The 19,865-nt window shown below is 38.4% G+C and overlaps 1 protein-coding gene across 8 annotated transcripts in view; it reads right to left on the bottom strand.

Annotated features, from left to right (window-relative positions):
- Positions 1-1,767: 1,767 nt before the first annotated feature.
- The window catches only part of LOC110100538, a 25,959-nt gene continuing 7,861 nt past the window's right edge, over positions 1,768-19,865 (bottom strand). For 3 of the 8 annotated variants that reach the window (XM_020828085.2, XM_020828082.2, XM_020828078.2), the window contains exons 2-5: positions 10,032-12,150; positions 8,197-8,317; positions 2,977-3,036; positions 1,768-2,899 (exon numbers count right to left, since the gene is read on the bottom strand). In XM_020828085.2, the coding sequence (XP_020683744.2) occupies positions 1,949-2,899; positions 2,977-3,036; positions 8,197-8,317; positions 10,032-12,121 (3,222 nt within the window). In that variant the 5' untranslated portion in view covers positions 12,122-12,150 and the 3' untranslated portion in view covers positions 1,768-1,948. Of the gene's footprint in view, positions 2,900-2,976; positions 3,037-8,196; positions 8,318-10,031; positions 12,161-19,865 lie in introns of all 8 variants that reach the window. The other 5 variants (XM_028692557.1, XM_020828083.2, XM_020828079.2 and 2 more) reach the window with 2 other exon arrangements.

Consider the following 19,865-nt stretch of genomic DNA (forward strand, 5'->3'; position numbering starts at 1 on the left):
AGAATTAATAGCTTGTATGGTGTTTTCTAGTAAGTATTCTTAGTTTAGTAGGCATGTGACTTTTAATAATCAAAGTTATCACTCTTAGTCATTGGCACAGTAATTATTATTTATGACTCTCAATTAATGAATAATATAAATTAGTAGAGTATATCATCACAAATCATAATATTTAAAAGAAAATCTATCGACCTACCATCATGTAACATGTATAAATCAGTATTCAACCAACCTTAGTAATAAACCCGCCTTTCTTGTTGTTACACATATAATATTGCAAAAGTAATAATGACCAGCTATTACTCATTCTCATGTATGTATTCATTCACAATACTTGTATTAAAGGTATAATCGAATCAAAATGCCCAAATCATTATTTTTACTCAAATCATACATAATGCAATAAATAATATTTCAACCGGTGAAATCAAATGATCAGAATATTAAGTATTGTAATATACCAAAAGTTGTACAGCGAAAGTATTGTAATATACCACAACCCATGGAAGTTTGACAAAAATTAACAAATTTCAAGAGAAAATCCAAAGTAATTTGCTTTCAAAAGCAACAATATAACCATATGTAGATGTTAAAAAGAACATTTTAGAGTTAGAGAAACTATGCATGTGAACTAACAATAAGTAGAAGGAAGAGAATTCTAAAGGGATCCTATTGGATCCAAAATTTCATTAATGGGCATTAAAAATTGCCACATCAATCTTTATCACTGTGAAAGACTTGAAATCTAACTCCATTAAGATGGTTAAGAAGATCATCAACTTGAATTTTGGATAGGCATAGTAGAAGGATAAAGATATAGAGAGTGTATGTGAGAACATCTCCATGAGGAGATGCTTCTTTTCTGAGGAGTTTCTAAATATCAACAAAAAAAAAAAGAATAATAAACTATTACTCGAAACATAAATAAATTTATTTATGAGTAAAAAAGTTATTTTAAGAAACAATAAAAAAACCGTCTCAAATGAAACCTTAATTATATATTTACTTTTTCGTACTAATATTTTTTTTTTAAATCCTACAATATAACGACTAGAAGATATATAAGTTTAAGTACAAATCAACCTATTTTTGCAATCATTTGTAAGTATTAATTCTTTCAAATATTTAAATTACTCTAATTATATATTTTACCATACATAATTAGTATCTTAAAGTCATAAAATTATTCTAATTCTTTTAATTTTTTGATAAAGTAAGAAATGAATAATATTATTAAATCAAATAAAAAAATTAAGCAGAAAATATCAATATAAAAATATCAATAATCTAACATTAAAAGCAAACTTCAAAAACTAAAGTATGTCAAAAGTGAAATAAGCCAATAAGGGAAAAATAATTTGAAATTTTATTATAATGATTTTTTTAATATTACTCTCCTTATAATTATTTAAAAATTATATAATTTTTTCAATAGTTTAAATAAATCTATGAATCTTAAGAGAGAAAAAGAGGTTATATACCTTTCAAATGAGGCTTCGTTTGGGACAGCTTTGACAGCATTTTTAATGCTTTTTAAAACGATTTTTTAGTAAAAAAAAAAATCTAATTCATAAAATTTTTGTACTAAAAAATTATTTTAGAAAGCAGCAAAAAAATTATCCCAAACGAAACCTGAATTTATGACTCATGAGAGAGAAAAAGAGCTTACATACCTTTGATAAAGCCTATCAATAAAAAAAATAAAAGGAAATAACTTTTTGCTTCAATGACCACATACCCAAACATTATTAATCATACGAATGTCAGTTCCAAAATGATCAGCAAATGGGTTATCCATTCATTACCAACTCAACAAAAGCATATGAACAGACATATTTTACATAAAATTCAATTTGAGATCAAAAGCAAAAGAGGGCACAAAAAGTAGCAAAGAAGCCAAATCCTCTACTTTCCTACTTTCTTCTTGCTAAAGAAGAGCTAAAAACCTTTACCTTCCAGAGTTATTATTATCAGGTCTCCAGAAACCCAATCCACTCCTCCCTCCCCCAAAGCCTTGAACCATTCTAGGATCCACCCCGAAGCCCGGCGGTCTCCCACCACTAAACTGACTGCCTACTTGGCACGGCCGAAGGCTGCCATCTGGCATTCCGCGAGCCACAGGACTCCACATGGCATTATTAGGCTGCATTCCCCCAACCTGGGCATGGATGGGTGGATGAAGAGGCATCTGAACAAACTGTGGTGGCATCAGGTTCTGGTTTATAGGAAAAGGCTGGGTATTTCTCTGTTGCTGTTGATACACATGGACTTGCGGCGGTGGTGGCGGCGGCAATGGCATAGATTTCAGCATCTGTTTTGTATTTTGATTTGGATTCCACTCAGGGATATCATCATCATCATTCCAAGGCTGGACAGGAATCCCCAATTCCTTCACAGTACTCTCACCCTGCCCATACTTCTGGATAAGTTCCCTCATGTGATCAGATGGGCTGGCCGGAGCCAATTCAGCTGCGGCTCGATGGGAACTTCGGCCGCGGGAAAAATCAAACTCAGGAAGATCATCATCCTCCCTAACAATAGGCGGCCCAAAGCCGGGCGGAACATCGTCTTCATCGTCGGGCCGAGGAATCGGATTCCTGCGGCTCGAATGATTCATGCTTTCGTGCCGTTTTTTCGAACTCGAATGCATCTTCGAGCTACCATGATGCTTGTGGTGGTGGGAAGACAATCTAGGTGATACAATTGCATGAGGTCTTCTCCATACAACAATGCCAATAAGGCCATTAAGGACAGAGTGGATGCTATCAAGGAGGTCCTTGGAGAGGTGATTTGCAAGTATGGCGATTGTTTTGGGGTGGGAAGGACAGAGGTAGAGCTCAACTCCTGGGACTGGCTCAGCAAATCCAAGCCTATCATCTGTTATATAGGAGTGGATGGCCTGTAGTAGGAAGGAAAGATTAGACATAAAATCAAATAATCAGTGATTATGAAGAACTAAAGAATGCAAAGCAATACCTCGGAGAGATGAACACGCCCACTCTCCAGAGAATCCTCCTTCCAGATGAATTCGATTAGCTGCATCAAATAAGGAATATCGCATCAGCTTACGTTGAATACTTCAATTTATTTTTTCCAAATAAGAGGCAGATAGTTCATAGAGGTTTGCAGAACAACCAAGATCAGAAGTCAAAATTGAGCATCTCGAGAACCATAAATCAACATTGGTGGTTTGGGCATGGCCAAACATAGTAAAAAACACATCAATTGCAATTTATTTTAGATTTTACTTTTCTTCATTATTAATAGATCCTCGAAGATATATTATTCTTTCAACCAACTAAATGGGGATTTTGCCAAAATCTCGCAAGAAATTCCTAATAGATCTACGAGTGAGATAAAAAAAAAAAAACCTTTTTTGAACAAAATTTATGGATTTGCTTAAGCAAATTTCTACCACAAATCAACTTTTTCTCATAATAAACATATTTTGTAATCTTTAAATAGTGCTATTTATGCATTTAAGAAAAAATTCTACCACCAACAATGAGCCTTTTCTTAGATTTAGGGTTTAGTACAGAATTTGGACTATAAAGTTCCATTTTTTTAAAGGATTCTCCATAAAATTTTTTACAATAAATAGAATTTCTGTCCCTGCTTTCGTCTTTGCAACATATCGTCCTCTATTGCTCTTATCCCAGTAGTAAGCTTCCACTTTCTGGCGTACACGAGCTGGTGACATTATTGAGAGCAGAAGAGATCACAAAGAGTGGGCATGGCTCCAAAGTACTTTTATACAAAATTATATCATAATAAAACTTAAAAATTTATTAAATTCACATTAAAATTAAAACTTTATATTACACTAACAATATCGTTTAAAACCTTTCTTATAAAATTAATATCAGAATTTTTTTTATTATTATAAGAGTGAATACACCCAGAAACATATATCATTCTGATTCCATTGCTTTAAATCCAGCTGGATAAAATTCGCTTTGTTCTTCCTCATTCTGCTTTGTTGCGAGAAGCGGAGAGCAAACCGTCACTGATAGCCATAACACTTCGAAACTTATATTACCTTTAAATAGGGCCATTGCATCGACAATATTAGATTTTTCTTTCTATAAATAACAGAGCAGTGCTGCAATCACGGCATACATTCCCATCAGAACTTCAGATATCGCAGGGCTTCCTTTTCTTAATGCAACTTTTTATTACAAAAATTAAAATTTTTGTACTAAAAGATCATTTTATTTAAGAAGCAGCAAGAAAGCCGTTCCAAACGAAGCCAAAGTTATTTTTATCATAATAATCACTTCTTCTCTGGGAAACACAAATATTGAGAAGTTCCATGCTGAAACTGCTGCTGTGGAGTCTGGAGACCATCTATTGAACTGAAAAACAATCTACCAGATTCCTGAACTTACACAGGCCATAACAGAGAAATCTAAGCCATACTACCAATACAAAGGATCAAAGAGCATTTAGGAAAACACATTGCACAACATCACCAGCATTAAGCAATATATATAGCTCCAGAGTTTCTTTCTACTTCTGATGCGTCAGCATTAATATAAACCATTAATACTACCATTAATACTGGCAAAATGCAGCGTATTATAAGAGCTGCAATTGGGCATCAATTCAGAATTGAACTTTAAATGGGAAAATAATGAGATAAAACTGGTACGAGGAGGATATACATGGCATAAATGTGAGGTCCATGTGCAGTGTGGCGAAAGCTTAAGTACCACCTGCCCATGAAAAACAAAAAAGCTCCCAGCTACGCCTAATAAGAGAGCAACCTGTAACAAGTGAGAGCAGCGGAGGGAGAGATTATTCTGTGAGGACACCGGACAGGAGAACCGTCCGGTTTATGCTTAGATACCGAGCGGTACTAAGCCTCGGTACCGCTCGGTATCAGATGTGACACATTTTCATTGGAGTCTGAATTCCACACAGAATAATTTTTTCTAGCATAGGAGACAGCAGTCCCTAAGCTCCAGCACTCCAGAATGCAATTGCGGCCAGTTGTTAATAATGTAAAATCACAAGCCTTACCAATAAATTAAAGAATGAATGGAACATAATGTTGTTCACACTTCAGTTTTCCTTCAACTTTTCACTGAGCTTAAACGAGAATCATAAAGAAAAACTGCATATGTTATAATTTCATTGGTAAAATCAATTTCTTATAAATTACACACAAATCAAACATTCAATATCAATTCCCACAATACTACTAGAGGACCAGACTACAGGACGAGAGCATCCACCATCAAAGGAAATTAATATAGCTGAAATACCTTTTATTTATTTATTTTGTATTCAACTAGGATGGAATAATTGAGTTCATGAGATTCTTATTTCACTTTTGCAACCACGTGGCGATAACAACTAAAGAAAATGAATTACTGCAACAAAAAGAGCTCAATAATTTATTTAAACAACATAGAAGTATCCTAAATTTCACTAAAACTAGAATAGACTCTTACTATAGAACCCATAATCCGAATGGGTTCAGAATATGAAGCAGAAACTGGTATAAGGCCATCATCTTGTGTTAAGCTCCGGACACTTAAAGGCTTCATTTGAGACTCGCTTTTTTATTGCTTCTTAAAATAGTTTTTTAGTTTAAAAATTAAAATTTCTATACTAAAAAGCTGCTTTAAAAAGCAGGAAGAAAGTCGTCCCAAAAGAAGCCAAAGTTATAATGTGAACACAACATTTTGAATTTTTTTATTCATTCCTAAAAACTCTAAGATGTATTGGACTCTTACAGTTTGAACTCAAGAAGGATAAAAACAGAAAACGAGGTATGCACAACCTATGGGACTTTTAAATTATCATAAGCCAAATTACTAGTTTTGAGAATTTCACTCTCATTCTGCCTCTCCATTTCATATTTCTCTTAATATCATTATCTTACTATTCCTACATTCCGTGCTTCATCATGAGATGATTTGTTTAGATGTTAAGTGTTTGAAAGTGTGCTTGAAACTGAATTTTAAAACAATTTCAGTGACTGTTTAGCAGCAACTGAATGAAAGTGATGTCAGATATTGAAAACTTGATTTAGTAAAGGTGAAAAGTAAGTTTCATGTTCCACAATGGTTTGAAAAAAAAACATCCAAAGATAAAAAACGGATTGGAAGCAAGACCAATGAAAGTTATGTTATTTTTAATAAAAAAATTGAGAGATAGACACCCCAAATTACACAGGCAAGTAACCGGTGATGATGAAATAGACTCGATTATTAATGATATATTATCTGATGATGAATGTCTAAAACCAAAAAATAATGAAAGATTTGAAGTTAATAATAAATATATGGCCTTTAATGATGCAAAGATATTAGTGTTAATTTAAAGTGGGGTTGGAGTTTCAAGAAAATCAAAAAGTAATTCAAGTATAACAGATTACTTTATTTTGTTATTAATATGTTGTTTAACAATAAATTATACTAAATCTAATGTTAATTGATATAGGGACATATAAGAAAAATATTATAATTGAAACAGATTTTGAAGATAAAGATGACACAAATACAAGGATGATCGTACTATTTCATATGATGACTCTTTTAAAGAGTATGAAAATGAAGATAAACCCATTGTGGATCCTGCTCCTCACGGAGTATTTAGATTTTGAGTGTTTATCCTGGATCTTATTTTAAACTTAAGATTTAGAATTGTGATTTATGTCTTTATGCAGGTGAAATAAGTAAAAATGTTGATAGTTTATGTCATTTTTATGAATTATTTGTAATTTTATGACTTTTTATTTTTTATTTCAAGGCTTACACCACACCTTGCCAAGGCAAAATGCCTCCATTTCCAATTTCGTCTTTTTAAACCTTATATTTCACTAATGAGAACTTCAAAGCCACCATCATTTTTGTTTATTGCATAAAATAATAATATAAAATTAAAAGGAGATTGGGTTATAATATTATTTTTCTTCATAATAACAATAAAATCATGTAAAATTAATAGAATGATAGATAGAAATGAGCTCACTTCAATCCAAACAAATAATAAAATTGAATTCCCAAAAGAATTGAATGCAAAACAAGCATCACTCAAATAAACATCAATGAAAGTCATAAAAAATTCAGCCCCAAACACTTTTAAAGAAAATAGTCATATATGATCAACAATACAAGTTTATATTTCAATATGATTTTACATACCAAGACACAGGGGCGCACACACGTGTGTGATACTAACTACCACACATGCACACAAAAAAGGGTGTGCATGTGTGTGCATAAATATATAATTTAATGATTTTAAATTATTATATTGATATGTACAACTAAAATATTATGAGGCTTCTATATATTGTTCAATCAACAGTGTTTTTTTTTTTTTTTCATTTTCTCAATTAAGAATTTAAACTTTCTCGCTGACCACTTAAATTGAAAGTTCAAAGCATTAAACCTTTCAAATGGATTGGAAATAGAAGTTTAGTTAGTGATATTAAAGCACCATTAATAGATTTGAATGGTGAAACGAACCTGTACAATTAAACTCTTATAAGGCTTCTATGTGCTATTCGATCCTTTTTGTTTTTTCTTATTTTCCTGTCAACCAATTAAATTATTATGAAAAATATGAAATAGAATCGACGATTTACTTTCTTGTTGTATAAAACAATCCAATGTGTGACATAGACTTTGGTGAATATAACAAACCCTCTGTTCCCTAATCAATGGAAGCCTCAAGCATGGTTACATTTTCTACAAATCTAAAAATAAACAAATAAAAGCATATTCTCACCCTAGGAAGAGAGAAGTCCATTTGGATACTGCCTTTAAAAAAAATCATTCAACATGCATGTAAATTTTTACATAAATGATAATCCAACAAACATGACCGAGAAATGTAGTGTGTGCCATCCTCCACAAATTGTATTACCCATAAAGAATTATTTATGAATCAATGCCATTCAAATATATATATACTATCATATTTATATATATATATATATATCAATTGCAGGGGTTTTTTGGGATCCCGTGACCTCTATTTTTAAGATTCACGGTGGTTTATATTACGTTGTTTCTCTTGTCCTACATTGCAATCCATGCTTCACAAGGATGGATCGAAGTTATTTTCTGCACAGGTATCAAGAAGGAAAGCACAAATCCAACATGGCAAAAAAGCAGAATTGCATACATACAAAGCAGAGAAAATATTGAAAAGAGAATATTCCAGCATATGGTGCAATACCATAATTGTTCGGCTTCGAGAGAGAGGAAGCTCTTGCAGGAACTTCTCAAATGCGTCTAATCTAACTCTTCCTTTCACCTCAAGAAAGCTGGGCCACTCTTGCATTGATGTTCTCTCACCACTACGAAACAACAAGTTAGTAAGTGAGCAATCATGAATGTTCAAAAACCCAAAAATAAAAAAGTATATATCACTTTAAGAGAAGATCACTCTTCCAGTAAAGCAGCTTCAAGGTACTACCACCTGAAAATGGCTAAAAGCTTACAGTTCAACTTTTCTGTAACTAAGTTAAAATTATTAAAATTATATTACACTGAAAAGCAATAAAATCTAAAAGAAAAAAAAAAACATTTAAAGTTTTTTGTGAAATGCTCCATGAAGATGGTCATTATCAACCATAGAAAACTCCCGATAATTATATTAAAAAAATAAATAAATAAAAACAGTATCAATTAGAAAACACCTAAAATCTCATTTTGGCTTTCTCCTGACCCACAAAACATCAACTCAACATCCCAATTATTTCAGGTCAGGAATCAATTAATTGAAGACATTACACGGAAGAGTAAATTTAATTTGCTAAATCTCAGATCACAGAATGTTTAACATTCTGAAAAATTACCCAAGTTAAATTACCTTCACTTTCAATGGTAAAGACATAATACCATATGGTTAAGCATTCAGCAAGAAAAAAATAGTACAAATAAGAGCACATACATGATTTCAAGTACATTTCAAATGAAAAAAACATAAGGATTTAACTAGGGAACCAAGCTATAACGTGACAGGAACTTGGTGACTAAGACAGTGAGAAGTCGAAATCCATCCGTAGTAAAACCTGACAATGAAAAACTGAAAATTATCTAGCAACACTATCATAGAAAAATCTTCATTATTCTTCAGTTTCGAAGATATTTTTATGATTTCATCAACTCAAAAAACAACTCCTAATAGCTTCCCTTTGACCTTCAAATTTTGGCAAAACAGACCAGGCATTTCTTAGTATCCTTCCAAGAAGGAAAATTAATATTCAAAGTAAATCCTTGGTCGCACAGAAAACCTTTTTAAAATTGTAGTAACAATATGAATAGAAAGAAAGACTGAGCAGCCCTAAAGTATTAAAGTAACAAAATGATATAGTTATGGTTCTATATATGTCATGATAAATCTATAGCAATGTTTAACACAATGTAACATATTTTTTTTATGATAAATCTATAGCAATGTTTAACACAATGTAACTTTTTTTTTTCTTCTTTTGAAAGGCGTTATATACTGAATAAAACACTTGTCCATAACTACTTTTAATCAGCACACGAAACAGTAAATAACAATAAATAATCCCAAAGTAAAATGGAGAAATAGGCCAGGAATAGAAGACACAATGCAAGCTTATAAGAAGTACGCATTCACTAATGCTCAACAAGCTCCATAGTTCAAACAAATAAAGCTGATGCATGTAAATCCAGAAGTCCGAAAGAACAAATCTTAAGTTATAAATTACATGGTAGCTTCTCTCAAGTAATTAACGACTGCACAAAAATTCCTTGTGTTTTATAACGTTAAAGCCAAGTGACCCTTTAGTAAAAGAAATTATACGGAACTTATCAACCCCAAGCCAACCCAACTTTAAGAGAAAAAACTTCTTAAAGCAAGCAAGAACTACGCACAAATATTACTTAAAACATATCAGCAAATTCAACGTCGGTCTTTGGTGACATAGCTGACACAAAATATTAAAAAGGGGGGGGGTATAAATTTAAAAAATATATATAGAGAAATTTTCAATGCATCAGTACCAACAAAAAAAATGCTGAAACGAATAAGTAACAAACCTTAAAAAGAAGCTCACAACGTTTGACAGAGCAGAAACATTCAGCTGAAGAAAACCCTCCCAAATAATATTGCACTTGGACGCAGAATCAGGAATTCTTGCAACATGTTTCTCTTGAGCATCATCCATTTTCAGCTTATCATCACCCTTTTGATAACTATAATCCACTTGACCATCATTTAATGAGGAAATTTCTTTTGTATGCTTGGTGTGCATATGACCTGAATGTAAACTGGAATCCAACTTACTTGCTGAGACATCAGAAGTAGAATCAGCCTTATGCCCTGAACTGTCATACGCATGAATGCTCTCAGACTCTGGTCTATCTAAGTCCCTATCACCAGAACTAGGATTTTCTTTTAAGTTATTAACTTCCAAGTTTTCAAATGGGGGTTCAGAATCAAGGGCCTGCATAAACTCATCTAGAGAAACAACAGGAGGGAGAAGCTCCGTGTCTTTCAACTCTTCTACCATGAAGTCCTGTATATAATCAGTTTTCTCAGGCAATCTTTGATCTAAACGACTGGAGACATTTTTTCCAACTGAATCAGACTTGTCACCTTGCAACAAGTCATTAGATTTCTCCAAGTCATGGGTTCTTGATAAAGTCAGTCCCTTATCATTGGATCGAGGCGAACTTTGATCTACATCATTGGATTTTGCTAACATCTTAGTAAGAACTTCAGATCCCAGTCCAACCTCAATATGAGCACCATCATCCTGATCAAATTCTACTTGAAATTCTCCTTTATGAGTCTTTTTTACTAAACGTCTGATATTATCCGTATCAGGTAACACCACCATCTGTGCAAACTCCTCTGCTTTGGCTTGCCTCCACTCTGAAAGCTCCTTTGAAGCAAGTTCCTCAGCAGTCATGGAACAGAGCCGTTCAGGAGATACATCACCAGATAATACCCGTTCAATCAGCTCCGGATTACTAGCATCTTTCAGATTAAACAAAAGCGATCTACCTTTCTCCTTGTATTTCTTATTAACACCACCAAACAATTTAAACAGTTCTGCTTCAATTAGAACAGACAAATTTTCACAAGTTTGAAGTGCTGAGTCCTTTGTGACATTTTTTTCATCCGCATCCATCAATTTAGGCCTTTTCGGGGCAGAGTTCAGCATCGAATCTGAATTCACAGAATCAAAATCAGATGCCCAGTGGAGGCCATGACCTTGCAAGAGCTCATCTACCATGATGGAATGACTACTAAATGGAACATCGTCCATCACAATATCAGGTTTTTCAATATCTTCTTGCACATTACAAATGTTATCTGCCACTTTTTTAACACTGAAATTTTCACTTGAGCCAATCTCACTAGTTAATCCTTGGTTTCCATCACACTTCTGAACGTGTCTGCCAGAAGTAAAATAGTTTGGCAAACTTTCACAAGAAGAACCATCTTCAGCCGAGGGGTAAATTTCATTTTGCAAAGAAGAAACTTCGGCCTGCTTTAACAAGCATTTTTCCTCGCCAATGGAATTTTTTTCAAGAAATTTTTGTTTATTTTGCTCCTTAGAACCTGTAGCCAATGCAGCAGCAAGTGATTCCCTCAGTTTTGACCTAACCGATTCAAACTCTGGCTGGACCTTCACAGGTTGCTCTGTCTTTACCAGGCGTTTATTTATAATCGATGACAACTGTTGTGACCCTGCAATCAGAGGCAATGTTGTTTGGAGTTTCTGTAAAGATTCCAACTGTGCTTGTTGTTTGTTAGGTGCTAATGAAAATGATGCTCCAACATTAGCAGAGGCTTGATTTTGAATTCTTGGCAAAGGTTCAATTCCGGAATGAAATTTACTAGTTCGTTGGGGGTGGGGCTGTTGCAAACCACGAAATACAGACTCAGAAATTTGATCCTTGGGTGAATGCAGCTTCTCTATTGGTTGCTTGTTTGAAAAAGTTAATGAAAAAGGCTCACTGCCAGCAGATGCTGTAGCTTGGACCATGTCTTGTGAAAATTGTCTACCATCCAGCGGCAACTGCTGGGACCCAAAATTAATGGGCATTGTAGTAGGCCTAGGCAATAAATCAACCTGAGCAGACTGATTGCTAGCTGAGGAAGACTGTTGCGCGGCCATATTAGGAGTCACAGGATTCTGGCAAATATCTGAGAACTCCTTTGTGAAATTTAAATGTTAGTAAACAATAATGGCTAGCATTCAAGATTAAAAAAGCTACATTTCTACTAAGATTGATTAATATCTTGTCAAAAAAAATATATAATACAAATAAAAATCGAGCCTGCGAAACTTAAATTCAACATGCAACAACTAACTCTACGGGCATGCAAACTTTTAGTTCAACATTAATAGTTAAGATTTTTATTTTATTATGTTTATGCACGTTAATTAACCTCCTCTTCAGTTTTTCATTCAACTCATATATTGGTTGAGCAGATTTTCATTTATTTATCCAATAGTAGAAATGCTAAATTTTGAGTGAAACATAATTCTATTAACAACTATTAGTACGAATCAATGCAAGAATAACAGATGCAGGTGGATTATTAGTTCGAATCAATGCAAGCATAACAGATGCAGGTGGAAGAAGCTCAGCAGTCATTAGCGAGTTGTTTGATTGGATTTTTGTTTAAACTACACTCATTATATAAATATTTTTTATGGTCTTCATTAATATTTAAATGTAATGAAATGCAACGGCAGGAAGCAGTATGAGCAGGGGCTAATGCTGGAGAGCAAATGCAAAGAGCGGCCATGGTGGACGATGGTTGGGAGGAATGGCTACGACGAGAGAGGACAGATAAGAATCGAGAGCGGCAAAAATGCAAGATTTGGAAATCATCCTATTTGGGCGATTTTTAAATAAAGGAAAACAAATATTTTGGGGCATTTCAAATTCTTCAAAATTTAATTTTGCACTTAGTTTCAAACACAAAAAAAAGTTATAATGAAGGGAAAAATAATGCTACACACTCCTAATGCTTCATAACAAACAGCCCCTAAACCAATTTTTTTTTAAAATGGAAATGGGTACATGCAGCAAAGGGCATATAAACGGTTTCATAAAAAATTCAATCATTGCCCAACTACCAAAAACAATTCATAAACCAAAAAAAGTTATGACGCAATAATAATAGTGCTGCTAATGATAGGAAGTACTTATATCACAAGTATTTCTAACCCAAATCAGTAAAAACCAATAGCAAAACTGCTGTCCACAGCGATAAAACAGCGAGAAATAGGGAGAAATTGAGAGAAAACACAAGTAAAGACTTGTATTCCACTAGATGCAAAGCAAAATAATCAAGATACAATTGTTCTTCGATCCGAGAGGAAGAACGTACTCTCCACAATCTCCGGCGATGCCAAGAGCCCAAAACGAAACCAAGATCTCAAAATGAAAATTTCAAATTCAAGATAATCCCCCCTTTTCCTCCTCACCTCCTCATTAATCACAAAGGAGTTTTACAAAATGTCTAAACAGCCCCTCGCATTCAAAATTTCCCTCCCAAAACTCCCCCGTGCCCCCCCGACGCTGAAAATCAGCACCTCGACGCTGAAAATCAGCACCTCGACGCTGAAAATCAGCACCTCGACGCTGAAAATCAGCACCTCGACGCTGAAAATCAGCACCTCGACGCTGAAAATCAGCACCTCGACGATCATTCCCCGTGCTTATCTCCTCTCTGGAGAATGGCTCTAGAGGTGGCATGTCGTCGTCACCTTCAAGAATCTCCACCTCCGGATTCCTCCTCCCCCGGATTGGGTTCGGATTTCCTCCTACGCCATGGCCGTCAGTGGTCTCTCTCACTTCCGATGTGTCCGGATGGGTCTTCATCTCCAATAATTTCTTCATCATTTCTTCCATCGCCGCGAACCTCCCTTCCAACCTCTCATTGTTGGTGGAGATCTCCATGAATTTCCCCTCCAGATCTGTCTTCAGTTGACCAAACTCGCCTTCTAAAGCTTCCACCTTCTTCCCGGCCATCTTTCTTTTAACGGATCCACAAAAATCTTTTTCCGGAGACGACGATCTTGCTGAAATTTCAGAATTTCAGCCGCCGGTTGTCCCGAATCGGAGCTCTGATACCAATTTGATAGGAAATACTTGATTTCAAGTAGTTCCTAACCAAAACTGAAGCCGAACAAGGAGAAAAACTGCTGTCTCCAACAGTGGACAGCAACTATGCGCAGGAAAAACAGTGAATATTGCGAGAATATTGGGAGACAACGCAAGCAAAGACTTGTATTTTTACTAGTAGACGAAACAAATAGCAAGATACAATTTGTTCTTCAATTCGAGAGGAAGAACGTACTCTCCAAAGTCTCCGGCGAAGCCAAGAGCCCAAGACAAAACCTAGATCTCAAAGAGAAAACTCAAATGCAAGATAAGCCGCCAATCCCCCCAAAACTCCTAATTATACAAAATAATCATAAAGGACAATAATGGACTTCCTAAAACAGCCTCCCATTCAAAAATTTTCCCTCCCCCATGCGTTTTAGCCGCTGTTTGGGCCCCCCGACACGCGCTCCGCGCGTTCCGTCTGGTTCCGCCCGACGTTGGTTCGTCGGGTGTAGAACCGGACCGGTCCAGCTGGGACCGGTCCAGGCGTAACATTACTCCCCTCCCAAAAACTCACCTTGTCCTCAAGGTGAAAGGAGGGGAATTGCTCTTTCACTCTTTCAAACGGCTCCCAAGTCGCGTCGAACTCAGGGAGGTCCTTCCATTGAATCAACACTTCCTTGTTGCCTTCTTGATCTGATCTTACCCCCATAAGCTCGAGGGGCTCCAATATCACTTCCCAATCCTCCGTCATTGTTGCTGGTAATGCGGAGCTAATTGCGTGCTCCCCGAGGGCTCTCCTCAGCTGTGACACATGGAACACCGGATGTATAGTAGCATAGGGAGGTAACTTCAAACGATACGCTACTGCTCCCACCCTCCCCAAGATCTCATACGGGCCAAAGTATCTCGGGGCCAGCTTCTCGTTCCTCCTGCTAGCCACTGATCTCTGTCTGTAGGGTCTTAGCTTTAAAAACACTTTTTCCCCCACTTCATATTGTATGTCTCTTCTATGGGTATCTGCTCGCTTCTTCATTATTTGTTGTGCCCTCTCCAGATGTTTCTTCAACTCTTCCAACACCTGGTCCCTCTCCTCTAAGTACTGTTCGACTGAAGAGACAGGTGTATGTCCCTTCCCATAATGTACTAAGTGTGGGGGGTCTCTTCCATAGAGCACCTTGAAAGGAGTCATCTGGGATGCCGAATGGTAAGAAGTGTTATACCAGTACTCCGCCCATGGCAACCATTTAGCCCATTTCCTGGGTGTTTCAGAGGCAAAACACCTCAAATAAGTCTCCAAACTCCGGTTGACAACTTCTGTTTGTCCATCTGTCTGTGGGTGGTACGCGGTGCTCCTCTTGAGAGTTGTGCCCTGCATTCTGAACAGTTCTCTCCAAAACTGACTGAGGAACACTTTGTCTCTGTCCGACACAATAGATTCTGGAATCCCGTGTAATCGAACCACTTCCCTGATAAATGCTGCCGCCACTGACACTGCGGTGTAAGGATGTCGTAGGAGGATAAAATGTGCGTATTTACTGAGTCGATCCACCACCACAAAGATAACTGTGAACCCTTCTGAACGTGGTAGGCCGTCAATAAAATCCATAGACACTTCCTCCCATACTCTGTTTGGAAGTGCTAATGGTTGGAGCAGTCCCCCTGGTGCCATGGCCATGTATTTATTTCTCTGACACACCTCACACCTTGCCACCATCTCCTCAACATCCTTATACATCCCCTTCCAGTAGAGCTCCGATGCCAACCTCCTATATGTCTTATGTACTCCTGAATGACCCCCAACTGCGCTGCCGTGGAATTCCTGCAATATGTGAGGGATGTGTACTGATGTTCGTGGCATCACAAACCTTCCCTGATAGAGTAGCCTCTCTCCCTCCAGATAGTACCCTGAATGATTGCTACTGCCCTTCATCAAGCCTTCTCTGACCTTCTTCAATTCTTCATTCTGCATACTCTCTTCTTGGATGGCCCCCCAATCAATCATCAAAGGGACTGAAACTGCCACCTCCTGAAGTTCCCCCACACACCTAGACAAGGCATCAGCTGCCTTATTCTCCACCCCCGGCCGATACTGGATCTCAAAATCATAACCCAACAACTTTGACAGCCACCTCTGATGTTCCTCAGTAACCATCCTTTGCTCCAGCAGGTATTTCAGACTCCTCTGATCGGTACGAACAATGAAATGTCGTCCCAAAAGATAAGGGCGCCATTTCTGAATGGCCAAGACTATGGCCATCAGCTCTCTCTCATACACTGATTTCAATCTAGCCCTAGTCGATAGCACCTGACTGAAATATGCTATAGGCCGGTGATTCTGCATCAATACTGCTCCTAAGCCATACCCTGACGCATCAGTCTCTACCACGAATACCTGGCTGAAATCTGGGAGTGCTAGAACTGGTACAGTGGTCATGGCTTTCTTTAACCTTTCGAAGGCCTGGGTCGCTGCATCACCCCAGGAGAAGTTGTCTTTCTTTAACTGCTCCGTCAATGGCCAGGCGATGGAACTGTACCCCTTCACAAACCTCCTATAGTATCCCGTCAGTCCCAAGAAACCTCTCAACCCCCTGATGTTCTTGGGTATGGGCCATTTCTGCATTGCTTCAATTTTGGACTGGTCAGCTGCAACTCCCTCTTGAGACACTATATGTCCCAAATATTCTACCTTTGATTGGGCAAAACTGCATTTTTTTAAATTAGCTCTCAGCTGATGTGCCTGTAGGATCCCCAAAACCTCCTTTAGATGCTCTAAATGTTCCTCCTCGGTCTGGCTGTACACCAAAATATCATCAAAGAAGACTAGCACAAACTTCCTCAAGTGTTGCCTGAACACCCTGTTCATCAAGGACTGAAAGGTAGCGGGGGCGTTAGTAAGCCCAAATGGCATCACTAAGAACTCATAGTGCCCCTCGTGTGTTCTGAACGCAGTCTTCTGAATGTCACCTTCCTTCATTCTGATTTGGTGGTAGCCCGACTTAAGGTCCATTTTTGAAAACACCACCGCTCCTTGCAACTCATCTAATAACTCATCAATCACTGGAATGGGGAATTTGTCTGGTACTGTCTCCTTGTTCAGGGCTCTGTAGTCCACGCAAAACCTCCAGCTTCCATCCTTCTTTTTGACCAGTAAAACTGGACTGGAGAAAGGACTCACACTGGGTCTGACGATCCCTGCCTCCAACATCTCCTTGATCAGTTTCTCGATTTCATCTTTCTGAATCTGGGGGTAGCGATATGGTCTAACACTGATTGGTGACACTCCCTCTTTCAGAAGAATGGCGTGCTCTTGCTCTCTAGGGGGTGGCAATCCCTGGGGTGGCTGGAACACCTCCCTGTACTGCTGTATGAGCGGTTGCACCACCTGTGGAATGTCTCCTTCTTCCCCCACACTGACCCTCTCCAAACGTTGAAGCTCCACCAAAAATCTTCCACCCACCTCCTGTATGGATCTGATCATGGATTTGAGAGATACGACTGCCCTTGCCAGCCCTGCATCCCCCTGGATCACCTTCCTCTGCCCTTCTATCATTAGCTCCATCCTCAGAGCACCCTAGTTGACCTTGGTCTCCCCCAAAGTCTGTAGTCATTTCATCCTCAGGATGACATCTGTACTTCTCAATTCTAAGGGGAGAAAATCCTCCCTGACCTGTAGCCCTTGGATGGTCAGGACCACTCCCCTGCAAACTCCTCTCCCCATCTCCACCTTCCCCGTGCCCATCATCACCCCATAGCCTCCTGTGTCGACTAGCTCCATCCCTAACTGATCCACGATCTGAGCAGAAATGAAATTGTGGGTTGCACCACTATCGATCAGCACTAACACTTCGCGGTCAGCTATCTCTCCTCTTACTTTCACAGTATGACTCGGAGTGAATCCCACTACTGAGTTCAGAGAGACTTCTGTCACATCCAGATGCAGCTTCTCCTCTCCTTCTAACTCGCTCCCACCTCCCTCTTCGTCTTCCTCGTCTTCGCAAACGAGGAGAACCTGAAGAGTTAGATCCTTGCACCGGTGTCCGGGCATGTACTTCTCATCACATCGAAAACATAACTCCTTTGTCCTCTTCTCCTGCATCTCCTTCTCGGTCAGCCGTTTGAACTATCCCCCATTTCCCCATCCAGTTATCTCCTTTGATGCCTCCTTAAGACTCCCTGAGGATCCCACCTTTAAAGGCAAGATGGTAGTCGTTATCCTGTGCGACCCTCCCGAATAGTTTCCCCTTCTTCTGATCCTCTACCAACTGGGCTAACTCCATAGCCTTCCCTAGGTTCCTCGGCTCCAAGACTCTGACAGCGGTTCGTATCTTGGGCTTAAGCCCCTTCATGAAGTTCCCCTCCAGGGCCGACTCTGAGATGTGATCCAATCGGCTAGCCAAGTACTCAAATCTGTCCCGATAATCTGCCACTGTCCCCTCCTGAGTCAGGGCAAAGAACTGCTCATAGAAATCTCCTCCCCCATCGGCTCGAAAACGTTCTAATAGGCAGTCCTTGAACTCCCTCCAACTCCAGATGGGCTCCCTCCTGTCACGCCACTGGTACCATGCCAAAGCCTTTCCTTCCAAACATAATCCTGCCGCCGTCAGCTTCTCATCCTCTGTCAACCCGTTGACAGAAAAGTAACGCTCCACCTTGTAGATCCAGCCATGGCCGTCTTCCCCCTCGAAAACGGGCATCTTCAATTTCCTCACCTTGGGATCTCCCCGGTATCCTCCATAGCCTCCCATTCCCCTCAGAGGAGGTGTTCCCCAATTGTCCCGATCGTCCCTCCGACGAATATACTATATCCCCTCTTCATACTCACCTCTCCTCCCTTCAACATCATCACCTCGACGCTGAATACCTTCAAATTCAGCACCTCGACGATGACGTTCCTCTCTTCTTCCTTCAAAATCCCCCCCCCTCGACGTTGAATTCTTTCGAATTCAACACCTCGGCGATGAGATCCCTCTCTCCTCCCACCGAAATCAGCCCCCATTCTGTCATATCCCATACTCATCTCTTCCCTCGAAAGAGGCTCTAGAGGTGGCATGCCGTTCTCTTCCTCTAGGATCTCCACCTCCGAATTTCTCCTCCCCCGCAAAGGGTTCGGATTTCCTCCCAGGCCATGGCCATCGGTGGTCTCTCTTACTTCCGATGTCGTCGGATTTGTTTTCATCTCAAGAAGTTTCTTCATCATTTCATCCATTGTCGTGAGCTTCCTCTCCAACCTTTCATTGTTGGAGGTGAGTTGATTTTGGAAGTTGAAGAATCTTTCCTCCAAATCGGCTTTCAATTGGTCGGCTTCGCCTTCCAAGGCGTCAACCTTCTTTCTGGCCATCGTTCTTCTCAAGATTCACGAAGATCTTCCGGAACAAGAAAATCCGCTGAAATCTTCAGGAAATCAGCCCCCAACGGTCCCAAAAAAGATGCTCTGATACCAATTTGATAGGAAGTACTTATATCACAAGTATTCCTAACCCAAATCAGTAAAAACCAATAGCAAAACTGCTTTCCACAGCGATAAAACAACGAGAAATAGGGAGAAATTGAGAGAAAACACAAGTAAAGACTTGTATTCCACTAGATGCAAATCAAAATAATCAAGATACAATTGTTCTTCGATCCGAGAGGAAGAACGTACTCTCCACAATCTCCGGCGATGCCAAGAGCCCAAAACGAAACCTAGATCTCAAAACGAAAATTTCAAATTCAAGATAATCCCCCCTTTTCCTCCTCACCTCCTCATTAACCACAAAGGAGTTTTACAAAATGTCTAAACAGCCCCTCGTATTCAAA

This window comes from Dendrobium catenatum, unplaced genomic scaffold (genome assembly GCF_001605985.2).
Source record: "Dendrobium catenatum unplaced genomic scaffold, ASM160598v2 original_scaffold_224352, whole genome shotgun sequence".
Taxonomy (NCBI): domain Eukaryota; kingdom Viridiplantae; phylum Streptophyta; class Magnoliopsida; order Asparagales; family Orchidaceae; genus Dendrobium; species Dendrobium catenatum.